This window comes from Gymnoscopelus microlampas, assembly GCF_963454915.1.
Source record: "Gymnoscopelus microlampas genome assembly, chromosome: 2".
In the NCBI taxonomy this organism is placed as follows: Eukaryota; Metazoa; Chordata; class Actinopteri; order Myctophiformes; family Myctophidae; genus Gymnoscopelus; species Gymnoscopelus microlampas.
In genome coordinates, this window is record NC_139939.1 from 41555701 (window position 1) to 41577239 (window position 21539).

A 21539-nucleotide genomic window follows, 5' to 3' on the forward strand; every position below is an offset into this window, starting at 1 on the left:
TCCAAGCTATAGTTTTATTCAAAAGCATTGTACATCTCTGATTAATACAAAAAAAAGTATATAGAATTCCTAAGGATAAGAAATAGAAAAGCAGTATTGTTCTTAACATGAAAATGCACTTTTTCCCCTTCATTTTTCATTTTTTAAACCTTTTTTTTGGTAAGTCTTCCATAGGTCTTGGCCATTAGGCTAGAGTTTTTGACCGCAATAAGTAAATAATAATTATGGTACCCTGAAGGTGTGCGATGGGAGATTATAGCAGACACCAGTGGGCAACTTAAAGGTTTCAGTCTCCCCAAAAAATCGACAGATATTTCTGTATGACTGTGGCTTCCCTTGCGACTGGTAGCTGTTGACAAGTAAAAGAAACAAGTCTGAGACATTGTGTGTGCACCTGCTAGAACTGAACCCTTTCAGAATGTCTGTCTGGGTGTTTAGCATTCATGCGCGCACACACACCCCTGCTAGTGTGCAATCACTCCCACTAGACTCATCGTGCAGGCTTTTTCTCATGAACCTCTCAATTTGATTTGGCATTCAAGTGTGGTCTTGCGTGTCCATGAGAGGAATACATTTGAAGGTGTGATCTGTATGAAAGTCTTAAATAGTTTTGCAATTGTTTCATGAAAGAACTTCAGTAAAAATCTACCTATCTGTTAGAAATGACTAAATAAGTGATTTTGTTAAAGCCACCCTCCGTAGGATTTCTAAAATGTATATTTCCATTTCTAGCAGTTGGCTGAAGACTGCAGGAGCACTTCAGTCAGAGAATACATTTATGTACAAACATACAAAACAGTGCATAAACTCAAGCTATCTGAAAATGTTCACTATTCTATTAATTACATTTCAAAATGTGAAGTTTGTACTGTTTGTGTCAATATTATTGTTATTCATTGTTAATGTTATTTCCTGCCCTGCAGATGACAGCAACCCTGGGTCAAGTTGTACCTGCAAATGATGTCTGTTTTATTCTGATTGGAGCACCAAATGGGTGGAATTTGCTACATAATTCAGGTAATTTGAAAATCTGAAAATAGTACTACTGACTTTTCCATTACTTTACTGTGATTGAGTGAATGTGTAATATCTAAGACATGATATTGCATTTGCACCCTGATCAACAAAACAAAAAGACAATAGAGTATGTAAATACTTTCTGATAACTGATTTGAGCTCCATACAAAACGTAGGCTACACAACATACAGGATGAGATTAAAATAGGAAACTCCAAACGTAAGATCTTCCCACACTTGATGGTTGTGTTTGCTCAGTAAGGGTGGTGAACTTCCCGGCACGATTCTGGTCCATTCACACCAGTTGGGGTTTCCTCTACCTTGACCCTACACAGCAAAATCTGGAGTCTTCATTTCATTCTTTCAGAATGAAATGAACACTCCGTATTTTTGCTAATCACTTGCTCTCATGTTCAATTGGATATCTGTGATAAAAGCCAGTCACTCTCACACTCGTAGTCCTCCCCAGCATCCTTGATCCCTCCTGTCATCTTCGTCTCTCTGTGCCTTCGTCACTCCATTTGCTCTGGCTCAGCATCCATGCAGGTCTCCCAGGGGTTGCGGGGCATCTGCGGCATGGAGACGATGACCAAGGCAATGCCAGCGAGGAAGAGGAGGACAAAGCCAGAACAGGCACAAGCGAAGGACCAGGAGTATGCATACTCCATCCAGATGGTGTCCTTACTGTCAATCATGCGCGCGACCGACTGCCGCATGACCTCCAGCGAGACGAATGCACAGAGACCTGAAATTAGGAGGGGAAAATTGAGAAGTGATACCTGCAGGTCGTGCTTGAACATGTCGCAAGGGGAAAATTAGTCAGAATCAGTGGACATGTCATGCTGTTCTTGTCGAAAGCCCATATTTTTTCCAGTTGAAATTGATTTCTGTTTAGTAGAATCTTTCTTTAAACATCTGTTTAGCATATAAACCACATCTATGAATGCACAGAATCTGTGTGTCAGTCTGTCTGTCTGTCTGTCCCAAGCATAGCTTGAGTATCGTCTGACCGATTGACTTCAAACCTGTCATGTTTCCAACTGCCAAGGACCCTGTATGTCTGTCTGTCTGTATCATAGAGGTCTGTATCCCTGATGTCATCAGTATGACGTCATAGACTGGCTGTACTCTGTACAACGGGTATTGCATAACCATCATTCCCAACGGGCATCATTCCCAACGGGCATTGGCATACGAGTTAACTGGTTAAGAACCGATATTGTCTGCACAGGGCGTTTCATAAATTTGAACATGCAGTCATACTTCTAAAATCAATGCCATGAAATAGAATGTTTTCTCTGACCTGTGTTGCACTTTCCATGACCTTATACTTTATTTAACATGTAAAGGTCTTTGATATATAAAGATCTTCCAAGAACTTACTTTACTTTACTTAAAGGACCACTTCGCCCATTTTCAACCTACTGTATCTTCGTATCCTCTCCAATGCTCATTATAAAATGGTACCATTTCCGTGTCTCAGAGGAGGGCTGTGGACAGTTCAGAAGCCTACCAGAAACATCATCGGTAGGCAGGTTTGGTCATTTCAAACAAGATTCTATTTTTTTTTTTTTACATTTGTTTATTAATGCCAGAACAATGGCTTCTATTTCAGCATGCTAACTTTCAAGGAAGAGAAAGGCTGCAGTTGCTATTAGCTTGGAATCCCAAACATTGATGTCACTGGTAGGTAGGCAGGTTTCTGAACTGTCGATAGTCTAGCAGTGAGACACCAAGTAAGCAGAAGTTGTGCCATCTTATAATGAGCAAGCGAGGATCAAAGATACGGTTGAAAATGGTTGAAGTGGTCCATTAACACTCAACTGTCTGCAGCTAATTGAAATGTAACAAACTGCTTCAAGAATTCATACTGTAGTCAGGCGTACGTGTGTGCGCGCGTGTGGGTGGGTGCGTGTGTAGATGCGTGGGTGTTTGTTCACCTGCAAATGCAAAAAACATGCCAGCAGGTTTGAGTAGGTAGTCCCTTCCTTTGCCTTTCTTGTTGCTGGTGCATGAGCCAAATACACACAGAACGCCCAAAAACATGAAGAACAAACTGAAGATGGAGATGGCAGCAGCAGAGATGTTGTACTCTGAAGAGAAACAAGAAAGAGACAGGGTGGATAATAAGTAAGTAATAATCTTAAGTTGATTACATCATTTCTCTTAATCTATTAATTTTCTTCATGATCCAAAGACATGTAAACATTAACTTTTGCTATTGGTAAACCACGTCAGACTACAGCAGTATAGTAATTGTGTCAGGATTCTTTGTGGGTTTTTAAATTTTCACATAAGTGGCTGAGTCTGGCACTCCAACATTCCACTGCACACACTTGTATGAGCATTATAACAAAAAATAAAAACTTTTCTTGAATCTAAAATTCTAAGTAGCCTACACTATAAAAGATAGCCACTATGGCTAAACACCATCTGTCTCTACGCACAGTCACTGATAGTGGAAGGTATCAGCATAGAAGATACAGAATATGTATTATTCATGTGTTGTTGTTGTTCTATCTCTCCATGAATTACAGTTTGGCATTTGACATTAAAGCACATAATATAGTTAGGCTCTTTATATTTTCACCAAAAGTTTTAATCTCTGTTTATGGAATTAAACCATGTGTGCAGTCAGTGACCTTCAGTGACAGTCTGGTGGTGTTTGAATAACGTCACCATAGAATAGATTCTAAGAACATGGTCTGTAGGTCTGGGGCAGGGGGAGCAAGGGAAAAAGAAAGAATCAAAAACAAAGGTATCTACATTTTGCACATCGCATATCCATCCATCCATACAGTATGTACATGAGGTTAGACATAAAGTGCATGTGCATAGCAACTGGTATATACCGCCTACTGTTCATGATATAGACAGTGGTGGAAGAAGTACTCAGATATTTTACTTAAGTAAAAGTAGCAATACCACAATACAAAAATACTCTGTTACAAGTAAAAGGCCTGTGTTCAGAATGTTACTTGAGTAAAAGTACAAAAGTATTAGCATCAAAATATACTTAAAGTACCAAAAGTAAAAGCACTAAAATGTTTGAAAATAGCAGATCTACAAGCTCACAACACATCTCGATGCGACGTGTTGTGAGCTTGTAGATCGGCTATTTTCAAACAGCCGTATGTATAAAATAGGGCTAAAGAGGTTTTTATAATATAATAATTTATATCTGCAAAGTAACTAGTAACTAAAGTTCTCAAATAATTGTAGTGGAGTAAAAGTACAAGATTTGCCTCTGAGATGTAGTGGAGTAGAAGTAAAAGTACTGAAAACTGGAAATACTCCAGTAAAGTGAAAATACCTAAAAATCGTCCTTAAGTACAGTACTTGAGTAAACGTACTTAGTTACTTTCCACCACTGGATATAACCATTATGGTGCAAGACACAGCGCCTTGTACGTGCACATTTTTAATTTACAAGCTTTCTATATCCTATGTCTCCACTTAATCTTGCATCATATGTTTTATTATGGCAGTGGACAGGAGGATACTTTCTTCTTAAATTCCCATTGGCTTAAAGCCAGCCCTCACGGTTCTAGTTAAATGCTCTGATGAGGGGTAGGAGGCTAGTCTTTGATGTGCAGCACGCTCGCTTTTGGAACCATGCCCAGGGCCAGCTGAGACAGGCACTCCCCTGGGGAAGGCCATCATTTGCTGGCAGGGCGAGGATGGGCAACAGAAACCTGCACTTTCCGACGGAGTGCAAATTGAGAGATTGGTTGCCTGAAGAGCATGTTTATTTTTTACACCTCGGGGACAAAACCCCAAAGTTTCTCAACATCAAGATCAGTGTAGAAATTCATGCATGGTTAGATGGTGGGAAACCCCTTGGTCAAACCAAAAGTTGTGGATCACTTACAAATCTAACACGTCCTCATTGTCTTTTATAACTTAGTGCCAACGATAAGTTGCCGTATCATTTTCAAGCATCCTTTTAGTGAACTCGCAGTGGCATACCAAGCATAGCTGTACACTGACTGCTTGGATGGTTCCGCCATTGAAATGTGTTCTTTCATCCTTACGGCTATGCCTTGCCTTCATGTTATAGCCAAATTGCTCACTCAAGAGTGAATAACGCTACATGTTGGTGGGGACTGCAGTAAATCCAGCAATTTACTGTACAGCGTGCCTTGGGAGCTAGCCATAAGGTTGTCTGTGTTTGTGTGCTGCCTTCTGGATGCAGGGATGCAGGGGGGGTTGTCGTCCGCCCGCATATGCTTAAATATCTCATAGTTTGCTCTGTAGCCTGTGTGTGTGTGTGTGTGTGTGTGTGTGTGTGTGTGTGTGTGTGTGTGTGTGTGTGTGTGTGTGTGTGTGTGTGTGTGTGTGTGTGTGTGTGTGTGTGTGTGTGTGTGTGTGTGTGTGTGTGTGTGTGTGTGTGTGAGTGTGCGTGTGTGCGTGCATGCATGCGTGTGTGAGTGAGAGAGAGCATGCAGAGAGGGCGCCACATGTACACCCTAATAATTGGGTATGACAATAAACTCTACATGTGCTCGGGCCTAATGCACAGTACATAGAAGCTGTCATAGACCATGCATGTAAAGGGTCCAACATTCCAGCTGGGTCATTGGGAAGAAGATGTAAGGAGGAGAGAGGACTGGGGGTTGATACATAACAGGAGGTCTAGATGGTGTGTTGGCTACTGCATTGTATGTCTCGGCACTGTTTTGTGCTGAAGTCAATTTGCGTTCCTGGTGTTCTTGTATCTTGCATGTCAATAGTTGACACATCTTTGTGCCAGTATTGGATCAACCACATAATCAATATTGTCTCCACTTCTCTGACTAGAGAGCCATGTGCTATGTGCTTCCAGTCTTTCTACATCTCTCTCTACAAGAGAGACTGGATTATAATTTAGCTCCTAAATAAAAATGCTAAAATAACGGCAAAAACTGTGTCACCAGGAGAGATAACTCTGTAGCCGGCTACTGTTGTACTGCTGGATTTGTTTCTTGTTCTAGGTGAATGGAGGGTGGAGAAACTGATGCAAGAAGGGTTTAAAGATTGTAAAATAAGTAAGGATGGAAGAATGGATAAATACGCCATGGATAGTAAGAATGGAAGGAATGGGGATTAAAAAGAAAACAAAGAAAAATGTAATTTTACACACTTGACCTAGTATATTAATCCCTCCCCGAACTTATCCCAGATTTGAATATCTTCAGGCAGAAATCTTTCCAAAATAAATCAAAAGGAAGTGTTTTTTTTGCCATAATAGTGAACTGTTCGGTTGAAAAAAAAAAAGAAAAAGAAAAAACTCACGACAATAAACCAGACCAGTTGTGTGACTGACCTCAGCTGTGTCTGGGGAGATCTTTGTCTGTTGGCTAAGGATTGTGTGACATACGGTTTTGACATATAGCTACTCTTACTTAAACAATATGTCTTTAGGTTTACACAAATTATCAGCAGACCATTTTCTCTTTAAATGTGGAATAATTTATGTTATATGTCATGCTGCAATCTATTCTGGTAGATTGATTCTAAACAAGGAAATAAGAGACATTACTCCACTGTCCATGGATAAACATGAAGAGGTTACCCTAATAAGTCTATAGGCATATTTATATAAATCCATTACAAAGACAATGTATTTCACATTGGTGTCTCATAGAACAGGCCTGCATTGTTTTTTAACAAAATAATGTGTGTATTGATTTATATCCATCCATCCTTCTGTGATGCAAACAATAGGCTGCTGCTCTGCTAAAAAACAATAAAAACCAATAAGACCAATGCGTTTGCACATAGATGAAATGTAAAACGATCCATACCTTTTTGTGTCTTATAATCCAAGATCTCACTATCTTGTCCAGGAGTGAAATGTGCGAAGTAAGTACAGTTCTCCTCTGTGAAACAAGAGAGAATGTGGGTTAGTTCAATAGTTCTTGGACACATCATTCTGCGTAATTCCATTCATCACGCTGCTGTGTGGCAGTAATGCGTCTCAAAATCATTAAAGTCACATAACAATGTGCAGTTGATCACATGGATATCCTGTACAATATGTATTCAATAAATGTCTACAAAATCAGTATTATACACATTATTACAATTATTATAAAAACCTTAAGAAGAAATGTCTTTGTAACACCCACACAATGACACATAACGATTCAGACTTTCACCAATTTTTTCTTACTTGTATTAGTTTATCTATAGCCTACTTTGTCAATGCATCTTCTGCCGTTGCTTTATAAGCGATTCTTGACTGTCCCTGATGTCCAGTGTTAATCGTTTAATGCTGGGTTGTCTGCCAAAGCTAATTCTGCATATGAAACTCATGGCTATGAAGTGTTTCTAAATTTGTTTTCTGTTTCTGATACTTGCTCCCCCCTGCACGCCAAATGACTTGGTTAAGATAATGTTACTGCTAACATTTGTGCCACTGGATCCTGGTCTGTCTTTATTTGCAGAGGTACAGTACTATGGTAATGTCTGTACTTTGCTAATCTCATTGACTGTGTTCAATGCATAAAGTGCTAAACCTTTGGTATTTGTCTATAGACCCAAGCAAAGCCGTCCGGGTTTACGGGATCACACAGTGAGGTTGTGTGGTGCAGGGGTCACACCACTCTTTGATGGCATGCCGGAAGTACCATATGAAGACATCTTTCACCGGTGTGGAGAGGGGTTTGGAACTTGGTATTCCCATCAAAGCATTTCACGTATCTTGTGTGCTTGCAGATGGGGGTTTGAAATAAATAGCACACATAGCATACTGTAGCAAGTGTACTGGTTTTATGAACAGAGAATTGAGTATTGCATAAACAAATCTGGAACTACGCTTCATGGAAAAAACATAAAGGTCCTCCCTGCGAAACTTGATTGTCATACTCAGGGATTTGGCTTCATTCCACCAGGACTTCTCACATACATACATACATACATACATACGTGTACATACATACATCATACATACATACATACATACATTACTACATACATGTTAATCCCTGCTCTCATCTACTCTCAGCATGGCACATGCCTCAAGATGCTTTCATGTGGAAGTACACATCTGAGTATCACATCTGTGCTAGAGCATGATGGTCCATGCTGGGATAATAGTCGTTTTCCCAAGAACCCACATAGCAATGTATTACAAGGATTGCCCTTTTAAGGCAATACAATGTATCTTACATGTATGTACAGTAGGTGACGCATTTGTGACATGTTTTGTTATAATGTTTCTGAATTATTCCATGGAAGGCTCAATTAGATGCACATGTGATGCTTATGTAGAGGCATATTAATACATACATAATACATACAATTTATATAGCGCTTTTCTAGATACTCAAAGTCGCTTTACAGAAAACAGAAACAACTGTATTAGGAAAGAACTAGTTAAAAAAAGGTGAAAATATTGTCCAAAAGGACATATTTTGCATTAACTGTTGGAGCTTCTACTCTGCCGGCCGCACATGGAGAGAGGATGTTTTTATGAATGAGAACATCCTGGAAATTGAAAAAAAAGTTGTTACTAAGCAACAGGCTCAACTGCTTTTCACACTGACAATGGGCCTCATTCACCAACCATTCTTAAGAACAAATTTCTTCTTAAGCCCCACTTATGCAGTTTTCATGATTCTGACAAGATTCTGACATTCACCACACCAATGTTTTCTTACTTGGGATTTATTCTTAGGTAACAACATAATTTACCACACTCAAGCTTACTCTTGAATGCTGACAAATGATTGGTTCCCACATTTATATAACAGTGCTTCTTAAAGAGGTGGTGCCATGGTTTTGCACTTTTTCTGTTTTTCATGTGTCTATGAGGTTGATAGAACTTCATTAAGCCCCCTGGTGGTGTTTTTATGGTGTTTTATGTCTTCTCTGACTATTTTGTGTTTCTTCCTGGAGGCTGAAACCTTGAGGGTCAAACGTGCCAATAGAAAAACAGCACTTTAATGACACCGTAAAAGTATACCCTCCCCCTCATTATCATAACACAACAGGTGTGGGCATGAGGAGGAGGAGGGACTAGGACAGGTGGGTGGTGCTAAGGTGGTGGAGGAGGTGCTAAGGTGAGAACCAGGTATACTTAATGAACTGGAGGCGTGTCCACATAAAAACATAATTTTAACACTTTCTGTACACTTTTTTGAAAAAACTCTTCCTCCTAGTATAACCATAATACCTGATGATTATGTTTTAGGGGGGGGGGGAATCACTGAAAATCACGGCACTCCGTTTTTAACAACACAAACACAAATGACACAAAATGGAACATTTTAGGGACATTGCATCAACTTCATTGACATTCTTTTAATATACCCTTACCCTAAACCTAATCAGAATCAATCTAACCCTTAGCCCTTAAGCTAGCTGCCGTAAAATCAATTTAGTCCCCAATTAGACACAATGGGCCTCATTCAGCAATAAATTCGTAAGTTGTCTTCTTAAATTTCTTCCTATGTGAATTCCTAAGAGAAGTCGAGTCAGATTCATGAAACGTTCTTAAAAGGCAGAATTGTTCGTAACTATGTTCTTGATGATGATGAATCACCATCCTCGTAACTTGAAGGGGTGTGCCAGTTATTAATCCTAATTACCATAGGGAGCCTCCCCACCAATCCCCATATAAGGCATGACTGCATGGCTCTGCCTGCAGTCACACCTGTGTGTGATTGCTGCACACAGAAATCACAGGAAATCACACAGAGAAATAAAGTTGAGAGAATAAAGTAAAGAATACCAAAACTAAAGCCTAAAGATGGTGGAAGAACACCAGACTCCAAACATAAAAATAAATAAATATTTCTGTGGAGGTACTTCTGAAGTGAACAGCAAATTATTTTATTTAATTGATGAATGTATTTTATTATTTCTCTCACATTAATCAACATATCACCACTCGACATCAATTTAAATTTGCTGAAATTAGCTGTTAAAAATGTTATCCATATTTCATGTTCAGGAGTAGCGTTAGTAGTGGATATAAAACATTTTATTACTGAAAGCTGGTGTGTGGATATGGAGGGTCTTTAAGGTAGCAGCTGCTTGGTATGTAATGGGGTGGAAATAGGGGTGTGGTGGGTGATATGGTGGTGCAAGGAGGGGTGTAGGGGGCTGTGTAGGGTATGGGGATGGGTGTGACGGGTGGGTATAGGGGGGCTTTCAGGTAGGAAGGGGACTTGAAAATGGGGGTGTGGCGAATGTCGGGATATGGGGGTGGGGGTATGGGGGGGCGATGAGGGTGGGTTGGGTGGGGGGTTATGGGGTGGGTATGGGGCTTGGGCTTCAACTCAACCGGGTCTGTTTGGGTTAGATGCATTTGGCTGCAGACCCCCACCTGAAAATATTTTCTGCTAGGGAAATGTTTTCAAGATTGATCAAAATGTTTCGAAAATAGCCGATCTACAAGTTCAAAATTGCCAGTAATAGGACGCGTTGTGAGCTTGTAGATCAGCTATTTTCAAACAAAGTATAAAATAGGGTTAAAGTGATTAAACTGTTCCTCGTTTGCTGTGGACCCCCTGGAACAGCTTCAAGGACCCCTGGGGGTCTCCAGACCACACCTTTGAGAACCTTTTTTGCTCTAAAGATATGATAAAAATATTATTGTAATTTAAATCCTATATTATACAACTGTAGAATTGAAGAAACTTCGAGAATTAATTATTTTTGCACAAACATATCACACTTAAGAACTCAAAGGCCACCCTAAGAGTGCTCTCTAGTATGCGTAGATTTCTTCTTAACTTAAGAACAACTTAAGAACAGCTAAGAAAACATTTGTGAATGCCAAAATCTCTTAAAAAACTTCTTAAGTGGGTCTAAGAACAAATTTGTTCGTAAGTACGGTTCATGAATCGGGCCCAATGTCTCCATTCAACTAGTTTCATGTCAAAAAATCATCCCAAAAATGTGGCCTGCTGTATGGCACGCACGCACGCACACACACGCACACACACACACACACACACACACACACACACACACACACACACACACACACACACACACACACACACACACACACACACACACACACACACACACACACACACACACACACACACACACATGGCAGTATTCGACATTACCCTGCAGTGATTGGGGCCAAGCTTTGTGGAAACCACTTGTACCTTTTAATAGAGCTATCCTTTATCCCCAGACATCAGACTAGGACACCATCAGCTGCCCTGCACACTTAACGTGCTAGCAATGAAGTGACACTGTCATTGTCACCTCAGTGCTTGCACGTTAACTGTCATCTTATTTAATCAAGCCTGAGAGCTGAGCCTGGTGTGTAGAGACCTCCACAGCATAATATGTCGCCTATATTGGGTCACACCTGTTGTGTGTGTGTGAGACGATGTGTGCGTGCACGCACGTCCGTACTCACACATGCAGTGGTGGACAAGTACTCGACCCCAGTACTCAAAGTTGCTCTGTCAAATAGTTACTTGAGTTAGAGCACTTGAGTACTTGCTTTTAAAAATACTTAAGTATTCAAGAGTACATGCTTTTAAAAAAATACTTAAAGGTAAGTGATCTTTTAAGTTATTTGTTATTTTAAAGCGTTATGTTCTTATAGTAATCATTGCTATAGAGTGTTTGTTCAGTAACATGGGTCTCCCCTCCTCTCCAGCTTTTTAGTCAACAGAAAATAAATTTTCAGGTGGGTTGCCAGTTTCAGCCAGAGTATCATTTATCAGTTTAAATTGTATTTCTTGGAATCCAATCCAAGAAATGAACAGACAAAATCCAATTGTATCTGCTCATTTCTTTGTGTCATCACTTCCATCTGTATCCTGTGTGAGTTCTCTCTCCTGATTGGATAAAATTGGTATACCGACCTGAAAAGGCATTTTCTGTTCATTGAAGAGCTGGAGAGACATGGAGTTTCATGTTACTGAACAAACCCTCTATAGCAATGAGTACTATCAGCATACTATCAGCTATTTAACACTCATATAGCAGACGTGTGGCATGCCAGCATCTGAACATGAGCCTGGTCATAAATGCCCTTGGGATTTGCCTCATGTTTAAATCCAGCCGAACCAACATGATTGCACACACCTAAATTTAAAGGGACTATAGGTTACACAGTGTGTCCAAATAAGGCAAACCAGTGCTTTAAATGGTCAATCCAACCATGCAATCATTCTGTATGGAAAACCATTTCAGTGTTTAAGCATTAACCAGACATTGTTTGCACCGCCTCAGGCAGTGCCCATCCCTGTACTGGTAGGTTGCCACAGTTACGATGGAGCTAAGCCAAATCTCGACGGTGCTTTTCACTCGCGTCATGCCTTCGGCCCCTCCCAGGGAGTGTTAAAATTATTTGAAAGGCTATCGGCCACCCGGAGGTGCAGGTTTAGGGGTTAGTCTCGTGGGAGCGGCTTTCCGGTACACAAGGGGATCGAGAGCTATGCCTGGCTCTCGCAAGTGTCCTTGTCACTCAGGGTTGCTGGGCTTGTGGACACACTTGACTCCCCCCTACGGCTTCCACCCAAGACAGCTGGGTATTTACACAGCCTATATTTATCCCCTGTCGGTGGTCTGATGAACACTGTGCACACCAGAAAAGAAAAAGATAAAAATCACAGATATTGGTTTTCACGTCTGTGACTGCACACTATATGGCTGTCTTGACAGCAATTATACCTAATAACCTGACTCTGACAGTTCTGTAAGTGACTACACTATGTTCTGTAACTACGTTACTGTATTTGTCAGGGCATAAGACTGTCCACTGTTGTTTTGTCTTCATTGTATGGACCTACCTACACTGTATCAACCTACAGTGGGTGGTCCAAAGCACATACTCACCATCACTGAAGTTTATGGAATCAACTCTTGTTGTTTAACTCTCATTACGGTATCTGGGTTTTGTCATGTTGACACAACGCAGGATTGTGACAGCCAAGCTGCTAGGGATCAAAAGTTAGCAGCTTTGCTAAGATGCAAGGGTATAAGCTATCCTACTACAGATGAGTGTGCTGGGCGTGATGATCACTGAAGCGTCTAGTGCACTGGAGTTGGAGTTCCTATAGGCAAAGGCTTCTATCAAGGTCATTACATTGCATACAAAGGCTGCTATGGCAGCACAACAATCATTTTAAAACTGTGTCTTAGGCGAACAAATAACAAGCTCAAAGGATTGGGACTTTGAGCTGATTGAGATTTAAACTTTTTTACTGTTTCTTTCACAATAAAGGTTCAATAAATCATATGCATCCTGTACTATATCACTTTACCAGTTCTGTAATAAGCTGAGGTTGACCGCCACTCACAGTGCTAGCTGAGCTTAAGTTTGCATTGCTCTTTTCCAAGGATGACTTAAGTTCCGAGGTCACAGCAACAGTTTTGTCTACGCATGGAGTTTACTATGGAGTTTGTTTCAAGGATTTCACAGCAACGTTACATCTTCTTAGGGCCAACAGTTGTGATTTAACACAACTTATGTAAGATGTGTATTCAGCACAACTTCAAGCTCCATGAGGACTATTTTAAAATTTAAATTACATTTCTGGGTCACAGTAAACATGTTTGGCGAACTCAATCTATCTCCCGCATCAGGGGATGTTATGTTGTGCTTGCTTGTTGCTTGTTGCTTGTTGCTCTGATGCTTAAGGGCGGGGGTTAGAAAGGAAACATCCATCAACACTATAGTTGTATCAATCTTCATTGAAAAACAACACAATACAAAATGTCCTTGTATGCATTGCTTTTGAAACCTCTGCAATGTATCTTAGGGTAAAATCTTTAAAAAGATCATTGGGAAATATAATCTACAGAGAGAGAGAGAGAGAATTAAAAGTATCTTTAGATACTTAAAAAATCTGGATTATTTTATGAAAGAGGTGAAAACTGACACCAACACAGATCTTGAATGGTTAGAATTAAAATTATAGTGGATACACATCACCAGGGAAGATCTTGGATCATCTCAACCTTTCCTTTGTTTTAACCACTTGATCTTTTCCTTTGTTGTTATTGTCTTTTTGTTCATGTCTTGTCTTTTGTGTGGACCCCAGGAAGAATAATCTTCAGTACGATGATAAACTAATAACGGAATCCGTTATAAACAATAGAACTTCTACAAAGCATTAGGAGAGAGTAGAGGAAGCTCAACATTATACATAAAAACCATACCCATTGCTGGAGCTACACTAAATTAAAGGTGCTGTAAGTGATTTTTGGTTAAAACAAAAAGCATTTTGTTAGAAATAAAGCTCTATGTGCTGATAGTAATCATTGCTATAGTGTTTGTTCAGTAACAGGGGTCTCCCCATCTCTCCTGTTCTTTAGTAAAAAAGAAAATACATTTTCAGGTGGGACACCAATTTCATCCAATAAGGAAAGATATCCCATTCATCTGCTTATTTTTTATAGTGACCCAGTTCAAAAATTGTCTGCTAATTATTTTTGTTTCATCCCTTCCAATTTCACTTTATCTTGTATATTGTATGTGTTCTCTCTCCTGATTGGATCAAATTGGTATCCTGACCTGAAAAGCATTTTTTGCTTACTAAAGAGCTGGAGAGACAGGGATATCTCTGTTACTGAACAAACACTGTCTGTAGCAATGGCTACTATAAGAATAAAACTATTTTAACACTTATTTTAATAAACAAACAAACAAACAAACAAACAAACAAACAAACAAACAAACAAAAATCACTTTTACAACACCTTTAAAGTCTTTCTTGAATAATGAAAATGCAACAGTTGACGACATTATGGAATATGTCATTCCAAACAACTGTGCTGTGATGTACGTAGGGATAATTGAGAAGGCTGTACAAAGAAGAAAAAGATATCTGGCAAAAAAGCTATAACAAGAAACTGGTATGAAGCTGAGCCTCCAGGGAGAGAACCATGGTTTTAAATGATCTGGGATTCAATCGATAAAACTGACATATCAACTAAAAACTAAAAGCAATATCTTTGAGAAGAACTTGGGAAAAAAAGCATTATTTAGATGAAACTAACCAAACTGGTATGTTATGGAATAAATGAAAAAGTGCTCCGACAATTGATGTTGTTGCATTTGTATGTTGTATTGTTTGAATCTGTTTTATAGAAGCTTTTAGATGCTGAAAAGAATCAAGATCCTCAAGGTTTCGTGTGAATGTGAATGCACTCTTGTTCCATTAGACAAGCATGCAGGGATACAGAGCCAGAGAGTGTGCTTGGTTTATACAAGCAGCAGATGTTATTTACATCTTGCATAGCTTACAATTCACCAACACGTGTATTGATTCCCCTTATATAGTATACTACTTTAGGTGGGTCCGCCAAACATTATTAGAATAGAAATCTCTCTTTAAATCTCTCTTAATCTTCAGTCAGAGTGAAGTTTGTAGGCTATGGTCATATGACCTGCCCAGCGATCAAAAGCTCTATTTTTAGAAACCTGACGAGTTCTGTCTGGGCTGGGTTTCCCCAATGCACCATCGTATACTCTCGTTGTAGCTTTTGGTTTTACACAGTCAAAAACCCTCTGTATTTCATCCTTCAGATGAGACTCACTCATTACCTTGGTCACTCCTGAAAAGCATGAGGCCCTTTCTAGCTGTCAGTCAGAAAACAATGCCTTGAGACACCAGCACTACACTGTATATGAGTCATTGTTAAGGATAATCTCACTCAAGTGACCACCAAAGACCTCATGGTTGACTCAGCAATGGGTCCTGTCAGATCTCTCACCTCCAGGTAGGCTCAGGGGCCCACAACCGCGCCCCTCCACATAGTTGTCCTCGGTCATGTAGATGTACTTCTTGCACAGTCTCCACAGGCCAAAGTGGGCCGCCTCACACGTCTGGTTGAGTTGGGTGGGCTCCACCCGCGGGCTGAGCACGGCCCAGTAGTCCGTCACCACCGCCGTGAACATGCACAGCATGCCCACCAGGAGCACGAAGATGGCGATGTTTATCTTGGTACGTTTATGCATGCTGCCACTTGGCTCGCGCGCCTCTTACAAGCCGCTCCTTTTCCTGAGTTAAAAAACCAACAACGAAGGACCCAAAAGACTCAACCCCCCTCCAGAAAAAACAAGGGCTACCCTCAAAGGCCTCGAGGAGATGATGTTGGCTCTGTAGATGGATTCTGGATTCTGTCCTGGAGAGATGAGCGTGTGAGGAGAAGGGAGGGAGGGAGGGGGGCTTCTCTCCTCAGCAACCACAGCAAGCCTCTCCTTTGTCTGTATTATCTCCACTTAAGTTGTCTCTCTTCTTGTCCCTGTGCTGCAAATGTGTGCGTTTGGTTTGAAGGGAAAGGGGCCAGGCTGCTACTACTATGCCCTAGTTTCAACTCCCCTTCTCCCTGCCCGCTGTCGCACAACTGCCAGCTCAGAGCCACAGCTGTTGAGATTGATCAAGAAAGTTGATGACCACACTAACTAACTGCCGTGGGCGGCCGCCGGGGTGGGGTGGGGTTGGGCAGGGGGAGTCTAACGTCCGGGTGGGGTGGGTGCTATAAATGAGACCAGTGAGTCAAGTTGTTGGGCTGCCCGCCTCTCACGTTACAGCACAGGTGGGGGTGCATGAAGCGCCATAATAAACCAACTCACGCAGACAGTTCTTTGCAGTGCATGTATTCATTTTTCCCCGCGGTTTGATTTCCTCACAGTGCTCTTTGTGGTGAGAAGCTGATGTGCACACACACACATGCACACACGCACGCACGCACGCACGCACGTGCACACGCAGTGTGTCAAGAGTAAAGACAGCCCATTTCAGCTACTGCCAATGTCTGTAATTATGTTTCATCCTCACTGCTGTGTTGTCATAATGTCACACATTGTCTTCTCTCTGAAAGAATCACCTGTACAGTTTAATTATTGACTTTCTCTTCCCAGGACCACCCACCACCATCATCAGCCTATACCTCTCGCAGGCCTCATTATCAAACTAGGGCAATTTCCCTCCAGTAAACCCATCTCTTATGCATGGTTGCTTTAAGCATTTGGCTGTGGTTGCTGTCCATATTTTCCACATTCACACTCCGTATGGCAGGTCAGATCGAAAGTGTTTTCTGATGGCTCCATCCATCTATGGTACTGTAGCTGCATGCTCTCTCTCTGTTGCACTATACCATTGTCTCCTGGCTGCTCAGCGAGGCTCTGGCTTTCTAAACTATTTATAAGGAAGAGCTGGATGTTTATAGAGTGCAGCAGTCAAACTCCAGCCCTCTCAACTTTCCCTGAGGGAATGATATTGGCCTTTAGTGAAGCCTGCCGGACTATCCACAGATCACATTCTGTTTACAACTGGGCATGCTTGCTTTACATGCTGAGTGCACCACTTTCACTATTGTGTCATCTAAATCAGGTCTTATCGCAACTGCCCTCAAGGCTTAAAAACCTTAAATTAATCTCTCTCTGTCCCTTTGCCTTGGTACGACAGATGAAACCTTAGGGGCTAATTTGGGGACAGTTATTAAACTGTCCACTGTCCTTGCAAATAAATAGAGAAAGAAAGGCCACTCTAATACAGTAAGCGAAGTTTAATTGGTAAAATCAACATAGCTTTCATCTAGATTGTCTTTGTAGCTGGACGTAATATTTCATAGTCACAGTGTATGGTAGTTTGCACTTCAACGGAAGCACACTGCAGAGTGCAGACTCAACATAAATTGCTTGCAGTACTACTGGTGCACTGCTATTCTGTCCCCCAAGAGGAATTGTGTGTGTGTGTGTGTGTTGTTTTACGTTACGATATAGAGGATATGCGTGTGACATCATCATCAAACCCGGAAGTTATGCAGGAATGCCTACTGAGTGTCAAAAAAATACTTTCTGGCCTTGACAGCCCATGCATCCAAACAGAAAAGTCATATCTGATTGCATTAAACAACATTAAACAATGTTAAACTCACTTTGCATGTTGCTTTGCCACTCGATTTGCCACTCGATGTGCCATTCACTTTAAGCATGCGCATATCCTCTATTGTTTTCTTGCTCTTGTCCGATCCACGAGGATGGAACAAAACGCACGCACGCACGCACGCACGCACGCACGCACGCACGCACGCACGCACGCACGCACGCACGCACACACACACACACACACACACACACACACGTATGAATTAATGCATTGTATCAATCAATCAATCAATCAATCAATCAATTAATTAAGCAAGCCGGCAGAGGAGGCCGATCTCTGTCGCTGCACGAGCAATTCCTACAGATTGGTCTGTTCAGCAGGGAGTGGAACTGGGAGGGGTAGCATGTTCCTTTGTGAGCATTAGCCTACCTCCGCCCTTCCAGTGGAACCCCTCACTGTCAGGTGAAAATAAGCGGTTGGAGACTTTATGTGTGTCGAAGTAGACATGTGGTTGTCTACACCCTCTCCAAGATCAACAAGTAGCGGTTGGCAGTGTGACAGTGACTCTACACACAGGGGGAATTGGCAATGACTAAACTGGGGGAGGGGGGATGGGGGAAAAAAAAGGAGCAGAGCAGTCAGTATAGTTTAAAAGAACATCCCCTTCAATTAATCACAAATGGTGCCTCTCTGTTTATCTTTTTTAAGACATGGCCCACTTCGATACTCTCTAAAAGAATTGTGACCCACTTCCCTTGGTGGTAAACTCTCCAGTGTGAATGAGTGCATGCTTGCAGTGAAAGTTGAGGAGCCCTTGCAGCTCAAGAAAACTTGCTGAAGGGCTGCAGAGCGTCACACAGAGGCACTGCTGCAATTGGTTGGCCAGTAGAGTGTGTGTGTGTGTGTGTGTGTGTGTGTGTGTGTGTGTGTGTGTGTGTGTGTGTGTGTGTGTGTGTGTGTGTGTGTGTGTTGGGGGGGGTTGAAATTTGAACGGGGGCGTGATGGGGGTCTTAGAAAATAGTGATGAAATGTTCTGCAATTTGACATTATATTCAAAGACTTTGTGGGAATTATTTTAGAAGTTCACTAAATAGGTTTTTGTAGCGCAGTAATCTCCACTTCATATTAGGGTAAATATTTAAAAATTTAAGGGGTATTATATGTTCACATATTAAAGACTATCCACAACGCAAATTAATTTAGAGAACATAAAACCACAGATGAAAGGAGACTGTCAACACGTTAATATGAAAGTGTGAAATGAGAGTGTGCTGATATAATGATAATGAATTTATTTGTATAGCGCTTTTCTAAACAATGTTACAAAGTGCTTTACAGACATTTTAAAAACAGCAGATCAGTATTGTAAGAGCCATTTGAGCCATTTCTATGATTGTGTCTTAATTGATGACATCACCGCAGGGTGCGGTCAAGGCCAAGGTTGCCTAGGTACTTAACAAGGTCTGTAATCAGCGTCAGGTGTTGCCAGTGGCAGAGGCAAACAGCTTTTGACTGTGTTTGATAGAGCTGGTGGTCTGTATCCTGTGTTTATTTGTTTATGTGTTGATTTAATGTATGCTAAAGTGATTGGCACGACAAGGCTACAGAGAATAAAACATTATTTATGAATTCCATGGACGTTTGGACCTTCAGTATTTGAGCACACCTCAGAACTTCCTCGGCAACCAGTATAGTGCCAGAAGTACAGGACTTTTGACACTACACTTAAATAGCACCTCAAGTATAGGACTTGGGCGCTACAAGTATCACAGAGCAGTGTCTGTTTCATTGTCAATACAATTTCAGACTGAGCCGTGTATCCTATTTTACAAACTGCTAAGTCTCCTTGAACTCACCATAAATCCCACCTAAGATAACTCAACCTTCTGAATGAGGATAGGGCAGGAGCTTTCAGTCATGGAATGGAAGTGTTCTGCTAACTGAACTAAATTAACGGACATATTTCTAAATATCTGTCAAAATGATAAAACACAAGCGCAGATCCCCGCCAGGCTGGGTTTCCTGCCCAGGGCTGTTTTGAAAACTTCCTCAAACTTTGGAAGCCAATCAGAATGAAATATGACAAATCTGACATACGTCTTGATCACATAACTATACAGATAATGTGTACTGATTGGCACGTGGTTTGGATGAAATCTGTAGGAGCAATATAAAGAAAATGTGTATCAAAAATCGGCCTCATGGTGGTTTGATGAGTGTGTGCTGTCATTCAGTTGGTACAAATCAATTTGATGTGTGGGCGCTGGCATTCAAACTGGTATTGAGGCGGTACAAAAAGAGTATTTGTAGTCGTATTATTTACTCATTTGAAGTACTACTGAGTATTTTTACTCAATTTAAGTACTCTTAAGTTGTTGTTACTCAATGTATTTACTTGAAAGTATTTTTAATCACGTTATTAACTTTAAAGTATTTTTTAATGATTTTTACAACTTTTAAGTATTTTTACTCTTTTTTTCAACTTTTAGGTATTTTTTACTTTTTATCAACTTTTACGTACAACTTTACGTGTGTGCAGTGCCCATTGTAGCTTCAAACTTTTAACCATGTTAGATTCATCGAAAACACCTGTCCTTGGTTCTGGTGACTGATATTGTCCTTCTTATAAGTGGAGACAGTGTTTTTTCAATGTTTTTCATTGTTATTATTTTTTTGGGGGGGAAAATGAAAAAAATAAAATACAATAAAAAAATGTATAAAATAAATGAAATGAAAAAACACATCCCCATATTGGGAGGGCAGTATGAGTCATCAGAACCAAGGACGGGTGTATTTGATGAATCTATCATGGTTTGAAGTTACAATGGGTTTGTTTTGGAAGGGGGCGTGTCTGATGAAATTAATTGCGACCGTAGGTCGCATTTACTATAGAAACCTGCTCCAGGTGTCCGTGCGTCCCTCCGTCACACACGTCACACTTTTGCCCTGCTCATATCTCCGCACCCGTTGCCCCGATCCATGCCAGATTTTGCACACACACTCCTTACCTGCCAAACTACACCCTCCAAGGACCCCCGGAGCTCCAGGGACCCCCAGCTGCCTCGGGGACCCCCAAGTGTAAAAAATCAGCACGTCACACTTTTGCCCTGCTCATATCTCCGCACCCGTTGCCCCGATCCATGCCAGATTTTGCACACACACTCCTTACCTGCCAAACTACACCCTCCAAGGACCCCCGGAGCTCCAGGGACCCCCAGCTGCCTCGGGGACCCCCAAGTGTAAAAAATCAGCACGTCACACTTTTGCCCTGCTCATATCTCCGCACCCGTTGCCCCGATCCATGCCAGATTTTGCACACACACTCCTTACCTGCCAAACTACACCCTCCAAGGACCCCCGGAGCTCCAGGGACCCCCAGCTGCCTCGGGGACCCCCAAGTGTAAAAAATGAGCACATGTGGACAAATTACCAAATGACCACCCCAACGGGGCTGCTCACGGGGCATTCCCGGGGACCACCCACTCCTGGTGCTCCAGAACGGATGCAAAAGTGGTGGCGCCCCCAGTGGAGGACCCCCTGCCACTGCAGCTCACATAAAATGCCGTAACTCGGGCTAGGAGCGTCCGGGAGAGCCGCGGCCGGTACCTATTCGTCCGCCAAGGCAACGCGGACACCCCACCCCTAATTTCTCACATGGCCCTCTTCTAGCGCCACCTTCAGGCCGCTTTTCACAACACATTTTTGCCCACTACTCCTACA

General features: G+C 41.5%; 1 protein-coding gene across 1 annotated transcript; it reads right to left on the reverse strand.

The window, feature by feature from the left end:
• Positions 1-16341, reverse strand: LOC311035475 (voltage-dependent calcium channel gamma-1 subunit-like). The gene is made up of 4 exons (XM_084043711.1): positions 15700-16341; positions 6804-6878; positions 2958-3110; positions 1-1762 (listed from the first exon to the last, which is right to left on the reverse strand). Exons 1-4 carry the CDS (start codon positions 15941-15943, stop codon positions 1530-1532), a joined length of 705 nt encoding a protein of 234 aa, XP_083899837.1. The 5' UTR covers positions 15944-16341; the 3' UTR covers positions 1-1529.
• Between the last annotated feature and the right edge of the window lie 5198 nt (positions 16342-21539).

Coding starts and splice junctions, on each gene's coding strand:
- LOC311035475 (XM_084043711.1), bottom strand. CDS start 15,943: ATGCATAAACGTACCAAGATAAACATCGCCATCTTCGTGCTCCTGGTG. Junction 6,879..15,699: donor GCCCCTGAGCCTACCTGGAG/GTGAGAGATCTG, acceptor CTTGTTTCACAG/AGGAGAACTGTACTTACTTC. Junction 3,111..6,803: donor GGATTATAAGACACAAAAAG/GTATGGATCGTT, acceptor GTTTCTCTTCAG/AGTACAACATCTCTGCTGCT.